Source organism: Muscardinus avellanarius (genome assembly GCF_963383645.1).
Source record: "Muscardinus avellanarius genome assembly, chromosome: 20".
Classification (NCBI taxonomy): domain Eukaryota; kingdom Metazoa; phylum Chordata; class Mammalia; order Rodentia; family Gliridae; genus Muscardinus; species Muscardinus avellanarius.
In genome coordinates this window covers 18,612,050-18,631,693 of record NC_137806.1, presented here as the reverse complement: position 1 = coordinate 18,631,693, position 19,644 = coordinate 18,612,050, and the positions used below count along the sequence as shown (strand labels likewise).

General features: G+C 47.1%; 1 protein-coding gene across 4 annotated transcripts in view; it reads right to left on the bottom strand.

Annotated features, from left to right (window-relative positions):
• The window catches only part of FRMD4A (FERM domain containing 4A), a gene marked incomplete at both ends in the record, with an annotated part of 621,402 nt that overhangs the window by 320,375 nt on the left and 281,383 nt on the right, over nt 1-19,644 (bottom strand). For 2 of the 4 annotated variants that reach the window (XM_080717050.1, XM_080717051.1), the window contains one exon: nt 7,597-7,689. The exons of the other annotated variants lie outside the window; for them this stretch is intronic. In XM_080717050.1, coding sequence (XP_080573176.1) covers nt 7,597-7,689 — 93 coding nt within the window. Of the gene's footprint in view, nt 1-7,596; nt 7,690-19,644 lie in introns of those variants that run through there. 4 annotated transcript variants of the gene reach the window in all.

Here is a 19,644-nt window from a genome sequence, read left to right as displayed (position 1 = left end):
AAAAATACTGCTCCAGAAATATCACACCATTCCAGTCTTTCCACGACAAGGAGAAAAAAGACCCTTTCACCTAAAATATTCAAATAAATTGTGGCAAAAGAGAATGCTTTCTTGTTTCAGTTTTTCTTTCCAATAAAATCATCAAATTTATACAACTCCGTGCAGAGACATATAATTTTGAGTCTGGTTGGTTATTCACACCTTGTTCCACTTAAGGATATAGGCTATGACCCTAGAGATAAAAAATAACTAAGAGACGAACATTTGTTTCTCAGGATGTGTTATCATGGAAGGGTGAGTGCATTTTCCACTGGCCATGATGGGGCTTACGTTAGCTTGGGATGTGGTAAGTTAGCTTGGGAATTGAGGCCATTCCTATATATGTATGAATTCTGCTCCTCTTCCTGGAATCCTCTCACTGAGGGAAGGTAATGAGAAAAGAACTTCAGATTTCATTCACTCTCATATCTACTGATTGGCCGCACTCCTGCTGCGAGTCAGGGACTGAGAGATGTTTCTTGTCCTCAAGGAGCTTGACAAAAATGTGGATAGCAAATTAAGGGGGTAGAGGAAGGAGGCGGAGAGTGTCAGGCAGATGAAAGCATGTGCAAAGTCCCTGGGGCAAGAAAGAGTGGGATAGTTAGGAGGAAGCGCAGACACACCCATGAGCCTGTGCAGCACAGTGCGCCCAGGGCAAGGCTTGGGGAGGAGGAGGCGAGGCCGTGGAGCGCAGCAGTGTCCTGATTACAAATGTCCCTGTGAGCACGTGGGGGCATTTGTACATATCCCAAGGCAGGGGACCACGGAAGGGCTTTCAGTAGACAAGTGCTATGATCACCTGTATATTTTAGAAACGGTGGCCGATGCACAGGCATGGGCTGAAGGGATACAAGGCTGGCAGCTGCGAGGAGGTGACCCACAGGTGAAAGATGGTGGTCTAGACGCAGGAACGGGGAGAACAGCAAGATACGAGGGCCATGTCAGAGCTTCCGGAGACAGTGGGAAGAGCGGGGTGGGAAGATGCCCGGGTTCTGAGTTGGGTACAGTCATGTGACAGGTGATGACGTTTCTGCCAACAGACCATGCACACGACATCCCGTAAGATGACAGTGGAGTAGAAAAAAATTCCTGTTATCAGTGATGTGGCCATTGTAATGCTATCCACAATGGATGACTCGTGTATAGATGCGGTATCCACAGGCCAACTGCACTGCCATGCCTGCAAAGGTAGAGTGCGGCAATCCTGTGCAGCGCATCGTACTTGAGAATGACAATAAATGACTGCTACCGGCTTATGTACTTACTGCCCTTTTAGATTCATTTTAGAGTATTAGCCTTCTGCTTAATAGAAAAGTTAGTATATCATTCATATCCAGATATGGTGGTGAATACCTCTAATCTCAGGTACTTGGGAGGGTGAGGCAGGAAGATGGCAAATTCAAGGGTAGCCTTGGAAATTGAGTGAGTCTCTCTCCTCTCTCTTTTCTTTTTCTCCTTCTCCTTCTCCTCCTTCTCCTTCTCCTTCTCCTTCTCCTTCTCCTTCTCCTTCTCCTTCTCCTTCTCCTTCTTCTTCTTCTTCTTCTTCTTCTTCTTCTTCTTCTTCTCTCTCTCTCTCTCTCTCTCTCTCTCTCTCTCTCTCTCTTTTCCACTTTCATGGAATGTCCCTGGGAGTAGAACCCAGGGACATTCTGTTTATGAGCTACATCCTCAGTCCTCTTTTGTTCTTTATTTTGAAACAGGGTCTCACTAAGTTTCAGAGCCCTCCCCCCCCTTAAGTTGCTGAGTCTGGCTTAGAACCTGCGATCCTCCTGTCTCAGCCTCCCAAGTATTGGGATTATAGGCATGTGCCACCATGGCACAGCTGAAACCCTGTGTCAGATAAAATAAAAAGGGCTGGGGTGTAGATCTGTGATAGAGCACCCCTGGGTTCAATCCCCAGTACTGCAAAAAAAAAAAAAAAAGATAAAAAACAAAAACAGTTTACTGTAAAACAGTATGCCAGGTTATGCTAGGAGCAGCCTCGTACATCTCATGTTTATCAGTTTTCTTGACTGCATTACTTTTCTGTGGTTGACTTGATCCTGCAGTATTTTCTTTCTCGTGGCCCTAGGCTGTACTGTATACATATTTTTAGGTCCCATATGGACCAGGCGTGTAGTACAGTATAGTAGGCTATACATCTAGGCTGGTGTAAGGACACTCTGCGATGTTCACACAACAACCAGTCTGCCTGGCTATGCATTTCTTAGCATGCATCAGTGATATGTGATTGTATTTAGGCAGCTGGCGCTGGAGGAGAAGCAGGAAGATAGAAGGGGATGATTCCATTTTGGACAAGTTGGATTCGATGTGTGTGGAGCCCATCAAGAGAACAGAGATGCCGGGTCCGCCCTGTAGATGTAGATGTTAGAGAGGAGAAACCTAAGTGGGAGATAAGCATCCTTGATAAATGAAGGAAATTATGTACCCACTTCAAGAGGTGATCTTACAGCTGGGAAATCAGAGGATGAAATATGAAATGCGCAGCGTGGCCAGTCCTTGTGCGGACAGTCCAGAGTCCTCACAGGGTACATCTCAGCGTGTAAAGAAATAGTCTGGCTTGGTTTCCTTGAGGACGGACCAAAGCAGAGAATGCAGACAGAAGCCCAGCAGATTCAGCTTTGACTGAAAACAACACCATAAAATCCTACGAGGTGGTCCCCAGAGGGGGCTCCATCACTTAACATTAGGCTTTAGATCGATGAGGTCATCTCCAACTTCCCACCGTTTCTTCTTATTGTAGAATATTGTTACAGGAGTTAATAATAACATTCCCTTGCCCCCAGGCAAACTCCCAGAAAAATATCCATATTTTATCTTTTCAGAATTCATTTATATGTTCTATTCTTTCATTTATTAAGTTTCCATGAAGTTCATCTTTTTTTTTTTTTTTTTTTCATTACGGGGATGGAACCCAGGGGTATTCTACCTCCGAGCTACACTGCCAGCCCTATTTTTTTATTCTTTATTTTGAAACAGGGTCTCACTCAGTTGCAGAGGGTCTCACTAAGTAGCTGAGGCTATCTGCGAACCATGATCCTCCTGTCTCAGCCTCCCACATGCTGGGATGACGAGCGTGCGCCACCACGCCGGGCTCATCAAGTTCATCTTGACTTGACTATTGGAGTAAAAACACTGTGTAAGGAAGAAAGCGTAAGGAAGTCTGTGGGCTCCGGTAGGTTGGTGCATGGATTTGTGCACAACCAGTGTGAAATACATGGCTTCCCGTGCATCTTGTGTAACACTGGGATGCCAAGGGGCACTGAGGCACCAAGTACTGCGTGGCTGGACTTTATCAGGAGAAACACCCAAGACAGTGAAGTGTGCCCATTTAGTGTGTAAAATGCTATCCGTTATGGAAATCACAAGCTGCTGGGTGAAGTGGACACATCTACTGTGATCCTAGTAGTTGGGAGGCTGAGACAGAAGAATTGCAGATTCGAGGCTAGCCTCAGCCACTTGGTGAGGGAAACACACACACACACACACACACACACACACACACACACACACACACGGTAAGTATTCTTCTACATAAAAAAAGGTCACTTTAAAAATACACCTGTTAATTACTGACTGCATTCTGTGACTGGCAGTTCCGGCACAGCATTACGTCCTGCATCCATCACTGTGAAACCCTAACAACCACCCTCAAGGGGCAGATATGAATGGGCAGGTGAATCTGAGACAGTGGCCAAGGTCGTGCAATTTGTAACTAGTGAGGCGGTGAGGCTGTTGGCTCTTGGGACAGCCTCGCTCCAGACCCCACGCTCTCCATCCTTCCCGATGCTTTGGCCTGCGCCTAACTTATCTTTATTATTTCTACTTTTATCGTACCCTGTGTCATATTGACTTGTAATTATCCCATGTTGGCCTTGGTATGCTTAATCACCAAATACAGTACTTTTTTATTTATTAATTTATTAATAGTAATTATTTATTTATTCCTCCTCTTTTTCCTCTTTTTCTTTTTTGTACTGGGGATTGAACTCAGGTGTGTTCTACCTCTGAGTTACATTCCCAGACCTATTTTTTATTTTATTTTTATTTTATTTTATTTTATTTTATTTTATTTTGCGGTACCGGGGATGGAGCCCAGGGACATTTTACTTCCGAGCTCCCCACTCTAGCTCTATTTTTTTTTTCTTTATTTTGAAGCTGGGTCTCAATGAATCGCAAAGGGCCTCACTAAGGAGTAGCTGAGGCTGTCCATGAACATGGTCCTTCTGTCTCAGCCTCCCAAATACTGGGATTACAAGCATGTGCCACTATGCTCAGCTTGTGTTTTGAAACAGGATCTCACTAAATTGCTGAGACTGGCCTCAAATCGGTGATCCGCCTATTTCAGCCTCCTAAGTATTGGGATTACAGGTGTGCACACCACCTATATCTTCTATTTTTTTTTCCACCTTGCCTAGCACAGTGACGGGTTCTTGATAGTCTGGAAAAAATAAGAGCCAGAACTCAGCTGGGTCTCCCAGGCTGAGTGAGTTTCTGTAACCAGTCTGTGCAGTGTCTTAGGCAGGATTGTTCAAAAGTTGCGATTTCTTTCTTTCAACTCAACAGCTGAAAGAGAGAAGAAGCAACCGTTGAATCCTGGTCATCTGGGGGCACATGAGTGTCCCTATCCTGGAAATCAAGGTGTGCTATTGGAATCCTCTTCTCTGACTTTGGTCAGACTTCGGCAGGCCCTCTCATGTGAGGTCCTGGTAAGAGGTTGGTGATAAGCCTTTTGTCAGGGCCAGACAGCCATGCCCTATGGCCCCCAGGGAGTAAAGGTAAAGAAATATGGTAGGATTGGCAATGCCACGTCCCGAGACTCAGGTCCTCTTGCCCTAGGCTGGCCGAATTCCCTGATACAAGATTCAAGCCCTTCATGCCTTGGTTCTCCTGTTCATACAGGACAAGGGAAAGGGCCCTGTCATCTCCTTAGCCACCGGCAAGATAAAGTGAGGTACCAGGTATAAGGTGCATTGGAGTACAGCGTTCTCGTTCCACGAGACCCCGTGAGCCAGTAGAAACGAGCTCAAACATCTGTCGCCTTGAGGCTTCTGATGTCACTGAAAAAGCTGTTGTTGCTTTTATTTCAGGGAGTCCCAGGGAGAGCACTGCTCCTAGGGTCTGCCCGCCTCCCCCGCACACACCAGCAGAGGCCATTCCTCACCTGTCCTGCCCTTCTTTTATATAAATGTATGACTCTCATTCTGAAAAGTGTCACAGAGCCACCCACGGTAGAAGACATTCAATTGGACTTGACAGGTGACCATGCATTCCAATTAGTTTCACCTGTCTTGTGGCAGGGGTGAGGCGCTGTGCTCAGGGGCATGGCCAGTGCTCCAGGACCCAGCGCATCCAGACCTGGCTCCAAAGGTCCCCGTCCCCGGGCCGTGCTCAAGGGCGCAAAGTAGGTCTGTGTGTCTTGAACACAATACTGTCTAAACACACAGCCAGCAGCGGGCTGTGGTGTATGTGACGCTATAGTCTCATGTTAGTTTGCCTTCAACTGGTAAAAAATGAAAAACAAGTGGGACCCAGAATCCATCTGGATTTAGGTAAGCATAAATTGCTTACTAACCTCCTTCTGGAGATCCTAATGGTATAAGTAAAGGTTACCAGGTGATTATGGTTTTATTTTTGTGCTTCTACATGGAGTAATGGTTGCTTCTACATGGAGTAATGGTCTCTTCAATACTGCCATTTCATACAACCCTAGGATGCACAATTCCTGCTTCCATCTGAATATTTGTGAACAAATATCTCTCTTTTTCCCTCCCTCCCTCCCTCTCTCCTTCCCTCTCTTTCTCTCTCTGGTGCTGGGGATTGAACCCACTGTCATTCTACCTCTGAGCTACATCCCCAGCTTTATTTATTTTATGTTATGTTATGTTATGTTATTTATTTATTTGGTGGTACTGGGGTTCCTGGAAACCCTACTACTTCCAGGCTACACTCCCAGACCTATTTTTATATTTTTTTATTTGGAAACAGGGTCTCTTAAGCCAGCGAGGCTGGCTTCGAACCTGCGCGGTCCTCCTGTCTCTGCCTCACAAGCGTGGGGATTACGAGTGTGCACCACCATGCCCAGCCTATTTTATGTTTTATTTTGAAACATGGTCTTGCTAAGTTGCTGAGGCTGGCCTCGAGCCTGTGATCCTCCTGTCTCATCCTCTTGAGTACTGCGATTACAGGTGTGTGCCACCACAGTCTGGCATAAACAAATAGCTCAATAAGACCATATTACATAATTTAATTTACTGAGAATATAGGACAGAATTTGTACCAGAACCTAAAGTCACACCTGATGAATTTCTCAATTTTGCTATAACAGGTAACTTATAAAACAAGGTATACAGTAGGCATAAATATATTGTAGTTGATGATCCTAATATTGAATACAAAACCATGTCTCAAGACAAAGGCCAAGAAATAACTCAAAGAGGAAGTGAATTTTTATTATTTAAATGGCAAAAAGTAACTCACCAGAGCCAGGAAATCAACCCTATCTGGATATTCTAGACAACTTCTCAGGTGTTTAAACCTATAATTAGATATTCCTAAAATTTACAAATCCTTAAGTAGTAAGCATAGCAATGACAGAAGTCACTTGAATAGTCTGTTTCCACTTCTCAGCTGGGCAGGTTACTTACCTACCTTACTTTTTGCATTTCTATTTGCCTTCTTAGATCTACACCTGACCTAGGATGTCCAGAGGGCATTGGCAGTCCACAGAGGGCTTGCCAGGGCTCCAGCTGTGGGGGTTTGGGGCCCCGGGGAGCCACCCCACCCCAGGCGAGCACAGGAGCTATTACCTAGCTTGAGCCCAACATGCCCACCCCAGCCGGCTTTGCAATCACCACAGTCCCCCAAGCTGCACCCCCTACTCCAGAGAAGAACAAACCCTTATTGTTGTTTTATGGGGTCTCTCTGCCCAGGGTTACTGTAAAGTAAGTATGCTTTCAAGAAATTAACAGAGTAATTTGAGCCAAAGTTCATGATGTTATAAACAAGCAAATTCTAAACGAAGGCACTGTATTTGAGAGAACAACAGACGATCACTATGTGGGCTTTTCGTCAAATGGCTGCATAATTTCAACCTCGAAAGCTCCTCCATGTCATCATCACCTCGTTTGCAGACACTGTCACCAGCAGAGGAAATTTGCAGCCCAGCTGCACTCACGAAAATGTTTCAATAAACACCGAGGAAACCAGGTTCCGCGGCCCCAACTTCTCTCTCTCACATCCAGTCCGGGGAGGGGCAGTTCCCACCTCAAACTTTCCCCTTGTATTACATTCACAGCCAGCAAAACATCCTACTTCCGATTTTACATCAGGAAAATAAAAGAGAAATTGTAGATGACATAGCTTTCTATATACGGTCCAGGAAGGAAAACAGAAGTAACTGGAGCAATACTGGAGTAATACAATGAAAATCCACCTCTCTCTCTCTCTCTCTCTCTCTCTCTCTCTCTCTCTCTCTCTCTCTCTCTCTCTCTCCCATCCTCCTTCTGGAGCAATTGCTCAGTAAAAGAAAAACAAATGGCCCGCCACGTTGCTTACCCTCTCCACGCTGCGCCGTCTCAGCGATCCATAAGGTATTTTCAGTAAAAGTCTTTGAGATCGATTCGGAGCTACTGCAGCTTGAACCACCATGGTGTGCAGTTGCGTGTGCGTGTGCGTGTGTGTGTGTGTGTGTTCCCAGTGAAGGGAGAGATGGAGGCTTCCTCGAAACGAAGTTATGATCTCCTGGAGGCTTCCCAAAATATCGAATAACTGGAAGAGTTTTTCTTTCGACCTTATGAGTCAAGATGTGGTTTGTCAGGAGGTGGGGGGTGGGGAGAAAGGAAAACAGCCCAAGTTCTGCAACTTCAGCTCATGGGAAGCGGCACCTTCGGCTTCTGTCTGGCTGTCCCCGCGCCTCCCAGAGCCTGCTGACTGGGGAGTGGGCGCCTCTGAGGAGGGTGATCCAGAAATGTCAACTTTGCTTCTCGGGGGCTGCAGATGGTAACCAGGTCAGCTGTCTCATCAAAGCTCTATCAGACGTATTATTCATCCCAACACGTGACTCCCAAGCCCCTCGGCTGTACAGTAGGTCACATGCTCACCTTAAAAGGACTATTTGGAATATCCCCATCTGGAGCGGAGATTAATGTGAAATCCGACATTCTGATTCTGCTCTCTTCTGAACACAGGAAAACCATTTGAAGGCTAGTGACACAACGCGTCGGGGACTTCGGGGGAGCCTCTTTACAGTCATAAATTATCCCCAGGCAACTGAGTGTTGGACGTGTATCTGTTTTTTTTCCTTCCTGCTTTCCAGTGCATAGAAAATAAGTGTATGCATAAGATTAATTACGTAAATGCAGTCCACAAAGAGAGAGTGTGCGGGGAAGAAGGGGAAAATGTTTGTATCCCACAGTCCAGATGAATCACATCGCACGGAGCAGACTCGCCTTCGACACCTCCCCGTGTAAATGTTTGTGTTTTAGAACGTGTCTTTTTACACATGCCAGCAAGCAGGAGGGAGTCGTGTTTGATTTTACAGGGCTGAGGAGGCTGGAGAAGCTCGGATTCATCCGTCCTAATTGCAGTTCTTTTTAATAATGCTGTAATGCCAGATTGGGCGCTCTTCTCGGATGGGTGGTATAAACAGGCTACAATTTTGACTTTTCTGTAACAAACACATTGCCTATGTCTCTATGCCTCCCTACATTGGCTTATTTCCTTGGCAGAAAAAAATAATTACTTTAAAGAAAAACAAGCAAGGGGCTTCCAGGATTTGAGGTCTTTTCATTCTCTTATTTTAAACATATTTCTACTTACACTGCTCCTCTCCATTCTGGGTTGTATGAAAGGGACAGCTACTTCCCTTGCAGTAACTCCACACTTTTCTTTGGCGTTAGTCTTAGATTATTTATATGCGTTGGGAACTAGCTTTTATTTATTCTTCATAGATTGGAGCATAGTTTATTGAAAACGAGGGAAAAGAAAGTTCTGTTTATTCAAACAAGTCTAATAGGAAATGGGGGGCAGGGTTCGAAGGGAAGAAACTGGAGGAGTTTTACGCTACTAGAAACTGAATCGGGAAAGAGATGCTCAGAGGAAAGGGGCGCTGGGGTGTGGGGTGGCTGGGCTGGAGCCGTGGGCACCGTCATGCACGCAGACACAGTCAAGGAAACCATGGAGTTGATGTGGGAAATTCCACATATACAACAATCGGGCTTTGTTCCTAGTTGATTCCATATGTGAGGTAGCTGGAGAGTCAGAGGGAGGGCGGGAGCGGGGGAGTCACTGGGAAAGGACGATGCAGACTTGATGGGGCTCACGGTGCCTTTGGAGAGGTGGCACAGGTTACAACTCACTCTCTCTCTCCCCTTTCTTCCCTCCTGCCTGCATGCTTAGTTTCAGAGTGTTGGGGAAGGGGTTGCAGAATGAATCTGGAACAATACCCAATTATTTAGCCGAATCAATGGGATCTCTTTCCTTTCTAAAATCACACTTGACCGTGTCACAGTTTTGAACAAAAGATGGACACATTCTCCAAACACTTATCTGTGGAGAGCCGTGGGACTGGGGATTGCCTCTTCCAACTCAGAGGGAGAGGGGGCGGTGGATCAGATCAACTGAGAAGTCGCTGCCTCCTTTCTGACCTGCACCGGGGTGAAGCCCCTGAGAGCTGGATTTATTTATATTTGACTCTATGCAACTTCCTGTTTCCCAGGGGTATTAATGAGTGTTTCACTGAAGAGCTAACGGCCTTGCGGCAAGGTTCAGATCAGAAGGGACACTTTGATGGACTAAGTGCAAATAAAACAAAAACACATGCATTTGATTAAGGTTTAAATACATACAGAAGAGAATGTTAATGGAAGCAAAAATAACCCTGGGCCACACTCCCACACATCTGAGCCCCACACATTCCAGCAGTGCCCCAGGGGGCTGGGGTGGGATCGGCTTTCCTAGCAGAACCAGAGCCTCCCCCTGGCTGATGGAGCCCTGGCCAGGCCGTGCAAGCATGTGTCCACCCCACTTGGATTGATTTGGAGGCTGGAAGGCCGACTGGTTCAAAAATACTGTTCTAATTGTCTTGCTGTAGAGTTTTGAGATTTCCCCATTTAAAATTAAGTATAGAATCCAAAGCATTATGTCTAGTATTTCTTTTCGTTGTTAGAACACAAATACATTCATTTCCCAAGAGGAGACAGCCGCTCATACCTTTGTTGATCTGTCTTTTAAAGAGGAGAATTGTCACACAGTGCAGGAGATCCCGGCAGGGGAATCAGGTTCCCATGGTTTGGGTGGGGGGCCCAGAATAGGCGACGAGAAAGCCTGACAGCGGAAGGAGCTGGGGGTGGGGGGCAGCCAGCAGGCCCTGCCTGGGTTATCAGAGCCCAGGGCCAGGGTCAGGGGTGGGATGCAGCCAGGCAAGAGCAGTCGATAAAGGCAAGAAGAGGGGTCGGCTTCTCCCTTCCTCCTGCCTGCCAGCCTCCCATACTTCTTCCTACGGGGCAATAGGCACACATGTGTGCCGGGGAAGGGTGAGGGCTGCCTCTGAGAGCATCAACCCGCGCTGAGAGATGGACCAAAGATGGAAAATGGCGACTTCAGGGACAGCAAAAGACACAGAGGGCAAAAGAAAGGCCCTCGAATGGAGTTATTCCTGGAGAGCAGGTTTTTGCCAGCGTGGTGGCTGGCGGCATCCAGGACAGAGGGAAGAGCCAGTCAGGGCAAGGGAGACGCCCCACGGTGCCTGGAGCTGCTGCTTTTCAACCCTGGAGAAGCGGCGCACTTAGGCTGATGGACTTTTTTGTTTGTTTATTTGGAACATTTCCTTCCAGTCTCAATGAAAATGTTTACATTAAAACCGGGGAATGGAAAATGCACCGGAATCAAATGAGCCGTCTTTCAGGGAAATCAGTGGTCTCCACAGCCCGAAGCCAGCCGCCCCAGATCCAATGGCTGCTCTGGGTCACAAACAGCGGGACAGGAGTGGGGGTGACGGGGGACAATGGCCCATCGGAGAGCAGGTGCTAGTGTTCAGGGCGGGCTGCGTGCGGCAGGAGAGGAATGAAACCATCTGCCCAGGCGAGCGCTGGTGGGCTGCGCGCGTCACCAAATAAAGTGCATGCCCCCAGCCATCACAGGAGGAAGAGGCATCCTGATGATCCTGGGCCCGGACACAGAAATGGGGACTGCACAGGGCAGGTGCTACCCACCCAGGTGAGCCTGAGGCTTGCCCAGGGCCCATAATGACCCCGATGAGGCGGGTCCTTCCCCTCTCCCAAGTCCACGCAAGTGCATAGCTCACCTCCAAAATCTAACAGCTGGCCCTAAGTAAACCCACCTGCTCTGCTCTATTTTGCTCATCTGGCCAGATCCTGGAAGAGCAGGCCATAGGTCAGAAAGGTTTCGTGTTGGGCTGTTGGGGGTGTCCAGAGGAATCTCCTGCAGCCAGGGAGGCTGAGGCCGCGGGAGCCTGTAGAGAAGGGACAAAGGCCGTGAGCTGAGAGGCCTGGGAAGGTGTTGGGGGAGCCTTCTAGAAAGGCGGGTGTAATCAGCTAGAAATACGTCTTTCTGGATCCTTATCCTTTTCTCTTGTAGAAGTGAAACGCCGCTTACATTGAGACAAAGCGGTACAAAGCCGTCAGCGCACAGCCTTTTCTGCCTCCCACCCCACGCCAGTTTCTTGAGATCTTGCAGGATGTTAAAGGGTGCACTTTCCCCATAGGGGGCGGCCACCCTGACTTCCTCTACATTCCACAGGGGAGCTAGTGGGGCTGGCAGAAGGGGCGTCTCGGGACCAAGGGTGACACCTTGAGTTGGCCGGGCAGCCAGAGAGGGGAGAGTAAGAGAGAGGATGGTAGCAGACATTCCTCTAGTGATGCTCCCTCCTGCCCAGGGAGGTGGGCAGGAGGGCTTCCGGGGGCGCTGGGGGAGGCAGCAGTGAGCTTTGCAAAGAAGAGGGTGGCTAGCCAGGCCCTGTGGTGCATACCTGTGATCCCAGTACTTGGGAGGCTGAGACAGGAGGAGGGCAGGTTTGAGGCCAGTGTGTTGTATCTCAGTGAGACTGTTTCAAAATAAAATAAGGCTGGGGATGTAGTTCAGAGGTAGAATATCCCCAGATTCAATCCCTAGGACCAAAAGAAGAAAGAAAGAGGAGAAAAAGAAAGTGAAGAAAAAGAAAAAGAAAAAAAGAGAGCAGTGGACTGGCTGGGGCACACAGGGATGGGATAGAGAGTACTTGGGAAGTGGGGGTCCCACGCCTTCCGTAGCTCTGGGCTGCCTCTGGGGCAGTCTTGGGCGCTCTCAGGTGCTCAGGTGGAGGAGGCCTGGGCTGGTGGAGAGAGTGCTCTCCAGCGACATTCTGAAGAGAGACCTTGCTGGTACTGAGGCCTGCAGGGATCATCCCCAGTCACAGGAACAGCATGAGAAGGAAGGTGGTTGTTTTTTTTTTTTTTTTCCTTTTAGTACTGGGGACTGAAGCCATGAGCATTCTACCTCTGGGCTATATATCCAAACCCCTCTTTCTTTTTTCCTTCCGTCCGTCCATCCTTCCGTCCTTCCATTATTATTATTATTATTATTATTATTATTATTATTGGTGGTGGTACTTAGGATGGAGCCCTTCTCCGAGCTACACTACCAGACCTATTTTATATTTTATTTGGAAACAGGGTCTCTTAGGCCAGCGAGGCTGGCTTCAACCCTGCGTGATCTTCCTGTCTCTGCCTCCCAAGTGCCGGGATTACAAGCATGTGCCACCACGCCCATCTCTTTCTTTTTTAAAAAGGGTCTTTCTAAGTTGCTGAGGGTCTGCTTAAATTGCTGAGACTGGCCTTGAGCCTGCAATCCTCCTGTCTCCACCTCTTAAATACTGCAATTACAGCCACGTCTTTAAACAACCTTTAGTGCACGCTGGAGGACACTGAGTCTAGTTGCTTGCCAGTTGCAGAGAAAATTAAGGGTAGTCAGCGACAGCTCCTGCCTGGCAAGCGAGGCTTCTGGTCAGACCTGACTTCGCAGCCACGTCACCCTGGGAAGACCGGAGGCAGCTCATTGCACAGAGGCTGACGGAGGCCCACTGGGAGGGATGTGGTGAAGGATCCAGGCGCCACCCTGCCCACCACAGCTGTCACCCACACGGGCCCTGAGCTGGGGACCAGGAAAGCTCTGAAAGAAATCTAGGTTTTAATGATTTAATGAAACTGGGAGGAGGATAAAAACCAGATGAAGTTGAGCCAAACACACACACACGCACACACACATGCACACACGCACACACAAGCACACACGCACACAAATGCACACATACATGCACACACCAAGAGAACGGAGTCTTAACAAATTTGGAAAATTCCTAGAGTTCGAGGGGGAGTCTGAAAGGGAGGCCTGTGTTTTGTCCACATTTCAGCCCGTCACCATCACCTCCTAACTCAGCTCACCTGGGGAATTCCCGTCACGTCTTATTAGTGCAAACTAGGGCTGGAGTTACACAAACAGAAACGCTGCCGACGTGCGTAATTTTCTGTTTGAAAAGTGGCCAAAATTGAGGTCAAACGTGAAAACCAATACCCCTAAGAATGGGACCAGGCATCAAGCAACACTCCTGTCCCTGGACCCCTGAGCCCGGGGCCTGCGCGGGGGCCTCCAGCTCGGCAGGCAGGGAGCTGGGGTGCTCGTGGTGGTGGTGCACGAGGGCAGTAACTGGCTTTGGACAGATTTTTCCCCCCTCTTCCTACCTATAACATTTGGAAGATGCTGTACAAAGAACTGTAGCTAGCTTGAGTGGGCAGATAGGTTCTCCTTCCATTCCTCCTCCTCCTTCTCTCTCTCTCTCCCGCCTCCCTCCTTCCCCCTCTCTTTCTCTTTTTCTCCCCCACCTTTCTCTTCTCTTTCCTTTTCCCTTCCTAGTTTCTTCCTCCTTCCCTCTCTTCCTCTCCTTCCTTTCCCTTCCCTCCCTCTCTTCTTCATTCCTCTCTCCTCCCCTCTCTCTCTTCTTTTGTCCAGTTTGGCTACAGTCTATGCCTCTTTTAATACTTTTCCATGAGAGAGGCCAGGGAAAAAAGATAAAGGAAGTATAGATGGAACTGGTCAGTTTGACTCCTGCTTATCACTGCTAGGACACGGTGTGCTGCTCCAGGATAGTGTGACAACTTCTTCTCCCAGACAGGACACTCTTTGATCGTCTCGTGTCCTAGCCCAAGCTCCATGACACACTCTTGCCCCTGTCTCAGCCACGCTTACTATAGCGTCTTTGTGCTTATAGCGCATGGCTCATTCACAGCCGTCTTCCTGAGTGTTTAATAAAGGAATGCACTCCCCTTACTTGGCACATTCTGTTGCAGGGACTATTCTAAAGATTTTTAGATAGGCCGACTCATTGAGTTCTCACTAATAGATACACTTCTTTTCCCTAAATGAAGGAGTTGCTGAGGCACCCAAAAGAGTAGTGAGTCATCCAGGGTCCTGCGATAAGTGGCCCTGGATCCATCAGCCACCGCGCTCTCCTGTGCCTACTACATGTCACCTCTGCTCCCTGGGAGACTTTCTTACTTTTATTGTTGCACTGCAATCTCACATCATAATGAAACTCAAAGCGATAGGAACATACATGCACACGGCCCTTTCCTTTCCCTTCCTTTCTGAGACAGTTTTGCTACGTTGCCCAGGCTGCCTCCAACTCCTGGGCTCAAGTGATCCTCCTCCCTCAGCCTCCCAAGTAGCTTGGACTACTACTTTTTTCCCCACCAGTTTTCTTCCTTAAACTCAGCTCCTCTCCATGATGAGGTGTCTGTTAAGTGGAAGACCCTGGCCCTGGACCCAATTCTGCATCCAGACAGTTATAGAGCCCCAACCCCAAGATGAGATGAATTATGAAACTTCTTTGTTATTGCTGCATGCATGTGCACATACACACACCATTTGCCTCCACTCTTAATTCTTGATACAGGCTTCCTGTTGCCTCGGATACAACAGCCTTCCCAGACCTCATGTCTAACTCTTTGTCTCTTCATCTGTGTTCTTCTCTAAGCTCCATGTTTCATCATCTGAATTCCTTTAAAGGCCAACTTAAACACATACTTGAACGGTAAAGAGACTTCTTCCTGAGCTGTTGAGAACTCACTGTTTGTGGGCTTGAGTGACTGGGAGGAGAGGATTAATTCACCCAGAAAAAGATCCTCTCTTACCATCAACTTAAAAACCATGCATCCCATCACTAAGGAAACTGGAGCTCAGATCTCTCCAGGGAAAGGACGAAGGCACAGCAGGTGCTGCATGGAAACCTCATGTGCTACTCAGGCAGCCCACATCTCCTTCAGTCAAGCTATAAGAATGCCAGGTGGAAAATGTAATGACCTGTGCAGAGGAGTAGTCAATTCCATTTTAGCATGTCTTGCTTTGTGGACATCAAACACAAGGCTCATCAACAGGCTGGCAAGATTGTTCAGCTCTTCACCCGTGAAGAGGGGAGAGACAGGTTTTACTGACAAGCAGCAGATGGGTTTTATTCCTGCACATGAACATCCTTCAGGTCCAGCCTTGCTATGATTTGCCCCAATCAGAGGTCCACTTGCCCTTCCCAGTGTGAGGTCAGGTCAGACGATCAATGGCTGCAGGCTGGACTAATGGCCATTCTGCATGGTGGTAATGGCTTATTGCATGTGCAATTAGGAGTGATGTCATGTCCAGGGCCTGAGGAATCAATAGGACTGCCAGGATGCCTGTGTGATTAAGCAGGTAATAAGCTGACCTCTGTAGGCTGGCTTTCGAGATCGTTTTGCAAAGCCCTTTCTCATGTGCTGTCAGTCATGGATGGGTTTTGATAACTAGCATTGATTTGCCATGTTTATGAAGTGTACCCTGCACAGGGTAAACGGTGTAATTGCACCTGGAATGGCAAAATAAATAATGTCCTTATCTCTGGTATCGACTACCCAGAATTAGCTGAATATATATAGTGCACTCCCATGCAGAGACAGGGCGTGTGGAATTTTTATTTTCTCTAGGCTTAGCTCTCAAATTTCAGGTGTCTTAGATAAACACCGGGTGGCAAATGATCAACTTATAAATCTGTTTCACATTTCCATGCTTTCTTCTTCCAGGAGGAGAACTTTAACATGTAAGTTTCTTCTATAGCAGAGTAGTTGATTGTGGTTTACATAATCCCTCTGGTGCTGCAAAGGGTGAGGGCATTCTTTGGGACCATCAGATCATTTTCTCTCCTAGGCCCAGGAAACTGTCACTTCCAAGGGCAACTGCCCATTTTCCAGGGGCTTCTGGGATAAGCCACATGGTTTGTATTTTCCCAAGGTAGAAAGAGAGCATCTTGAATCTGTTTGAAAGATCAATGCCTCCAAATCTCATATCATGGGGACCTGGTCTATCCTGAGTGTGCCTCTAATGAGACTCCCACATCCTGTAATCAAAATGCCAAAGAGTTGCTGGGCGTGGTGATGCAAGCTTATAATCCCTGCGCTTGGGAGGCGGAGACAGGAGGATCGCGCAGGTTCAAAGCCAGCCTCTCTGGCTTAAGAGACCCTGTTTCCAAATAAAAATATAAAAAATAGGTGTCTGGGAGTGTAGCCTGGAGGTAGGAGGGTTTCCAGGAACCCCAGTACCCCCCCCCACACACACACCAAAGGGTTTCCCAGTGCAAGTTCAAAGCCAGAATGGGTAAAATACCTGTAATGGATCAATTTTTAGTGGTAGATGAGAATGGGTAGGAGAGTATAGCTGTTCTTTCTTGTTTGTTTGTTTATTGGTGTTGGGGATTAACACCAATAAACACACGCTATCCAAGCCCTAGCCCTATTTTATCCCAGCCCTAGCCCTATTTTATTGTTTTATTTGGAAACACAGCCTCACTGAGTAGCTGGGAGCCTTGCTAAGTTGTCAAGGCTGGTCATGAACCTGTGATTCTCCTGTCTCAGCTGCCCAGGTACTGTGGCTACAGGCATGTACCACCAACCCAGCTTAGGGTACTCTGTTCAAATTTTAAACATCAAATAAATAAAGTCACAAGAGACACTGAGTCAGATGGGTGAGAACAAGAGTGGGAAGAAACGACATTGGGACCAGATTCTGCCGGCACACTGCAGAACAACACACCATAGGCCCCATTCTGTGAGCCAAGGGGACCCGGTAACAGGTACTTTTAAGAGGGAAGCAATATCATCTATCTTGAGCTCTGAGGAGTTGATGGATAAACAGTGATGGTGCAGTGGAGAGCCAATGGGTTAGGAGTGAGGGGAGCAGTGGCATGATTCCTGGAGATGTCCTCCTGAGAAACAAGCCCAGAACAACAAGGAGTTTTTCCCCCTACGAGATATATATATATATATATATATATATATATATATATATATATATATATATATATATATTTTGGTACTGGAGATTGCACCCAGAGGCATTCTACCTCCAAACTATACCCTTATTTTATTTTATTTTATTTTATTTTATTTTATTTTATTTTATTTTGAAACAGGATCTCTCTATGTTTCAGAGGCTGCTGTTAAACCTGGGATCCTCCTGGTCAGTCTTCCAAGTACTGGGATTACAAGTGTGTGCCCCTAGACCTGGCTTATAATTTCTATTCTCAGAGACAAGAGAAAGGGATGGTTTGGGAAGATGATAAAGAATAGTTCTAAACATACAGAACTTCTAATGCCTGAACATTCTGACATAAAACTCCAAAGGACACTGGAGCCTGAAAATGCCGCTCTGGGTTTCAACAGCCTATAACTATCCATCAGATAAATTATTAGCCAAGTATAGGGCAGACATTCAATAATGCATTAAGTTACCTGTCACACATATTTTCTCAGGAGTTTATTCAATATGTTCTTCAGCCAGAGAGCATTAAACCTGGAACTAGAGGAACATGAGTTCCAAGAAAACAAGAATTGATCACAGGAAAAATGCAGAGGGAGATTTCAGTATAATGGGAAAGAGACGCCTCCGTGAGACAGTCACGCCAGAGACCAAGAAAGAAGCTCATCTAAGTGTAGAAGGAAGACGGAGATCTCTCACAAGGGTGCTGGGCATCTGATGGATTTACCAAATTGAGAAGGGCCATACGGCTCTATCGAAGATCTTAGAGAAAAAGGATTGCTGAGTATGTAACATAAAGCAAACCCAGAAACAAGGCAATTATGAACTCCAGGAAAAATATAAAGTTGTAAAATCCAAGATGTGCAATATAATATATAATACTTCTCAGCTGGGAAAAATATTTTAATAGTCAGTTAAATTTCCATTTAAACATTGATATCAATATATCAAGAAGATTGAAAAGGTGTGTGTCTGTGTGTGTGTGTAGTAAGGTTTAAAGCCTCATCTTTCAGGCTGGCAGCATGACATGGCAAAAAATGAGTGAATAGATCTAAACCTCTTACTATGAAGCCTGGAGTTAATCGCCAGACACAAATCTGAAAGAGATGTACGCGGTGCCCTGGGGGAGTGAGAAGCTGGGGGGAAAGACTGGAGTGGGAGATTTTCTTTGTAAGCTGTCTAGTGCTTTTCAACTTTCACATGATAAAAATATCATCATGCACATATGCTATTTTGATACAAATAAAAATTAAACTGTAAACAGAAGGAGCAACGTTACAGGAAGTTTGAGCCAGATAAGGACCCAGAGCAGTGGAATAACTGCAAGTCCCTGATGGCGCTGAGATGTGCACACGGAACACTGATAGCAGAAGCCAGGCAGAGGGAGGGAGGCCAGGAGCTGCCCACATTTTTTCTGAAAATGAAGATTTGAGTCTGGAGATAAGATTATTTAATGCAACAAGGAATGTTTCAAGAGCCTGCTCATTTTCTTCTGTGTTCTCGTTCTCTTTCTCCCTCCTTCCTTCCTTCCTTCTTCTCTTTCTTTCTTTCTTTCTTTCTTTCTTTCTTTCTTTCTTTCTTTCCTGCATCTTAAAGCCAGGGACATTCTTCCTCTGAGCTATACCCCCAGTCTTACTTTACTTTTTGTTTGGAAACAGGATCTCACTAAGTTTGTGAGGCTGGTCTTGAGCCTGCAATCCTCCTGTCTCAGCCTCCCAAGCCCTGGGATGCCGGGCATGTGCCACCACGCCCGGCTTTCTTTCTCTTCAGTGTGTACTGCAGGGTCTTGGTCTGTGGATCAGCTGTTGGTGTGGCTGCTGAATGCCAGGCCTGCAGGTTAGCCCTTGGAGAAAAGCACCTTAAACCTTCTGAGACAAGATGAGGAGGGACAGGCAGACCAAAGCCTGGAAAGTCCAGGAGTAAGGGCAATGAGCACTGGGCGCTCAGCTCACGGCAGCTGGTGCGCTCTTGCCTTTGCGGAGCAGCGTGTGAACCTGCACACGTGTACATGTGTGTTATTTCCTCTCCTGAACCCAGCAGCACAGTCACAGCTAGAGTAGCCCCAGAGTGCTGACAAGTGGTCATGCAACACCAGGCCTGATGGGTCTCTTTTATCTCCTCTTGCAGAAGCCTCGTGTTTCCACCAAGCCCCCAGTGGCCTTGGTAATCCAGGAGAGGAAGCGTCAATACGAGAACAGGTGTTCTTGAGAGAGTGGGATGACATCCTCACGAGCATACTGTCGCCACGGCCAGGAGACTGAGAGGCACTCGCAG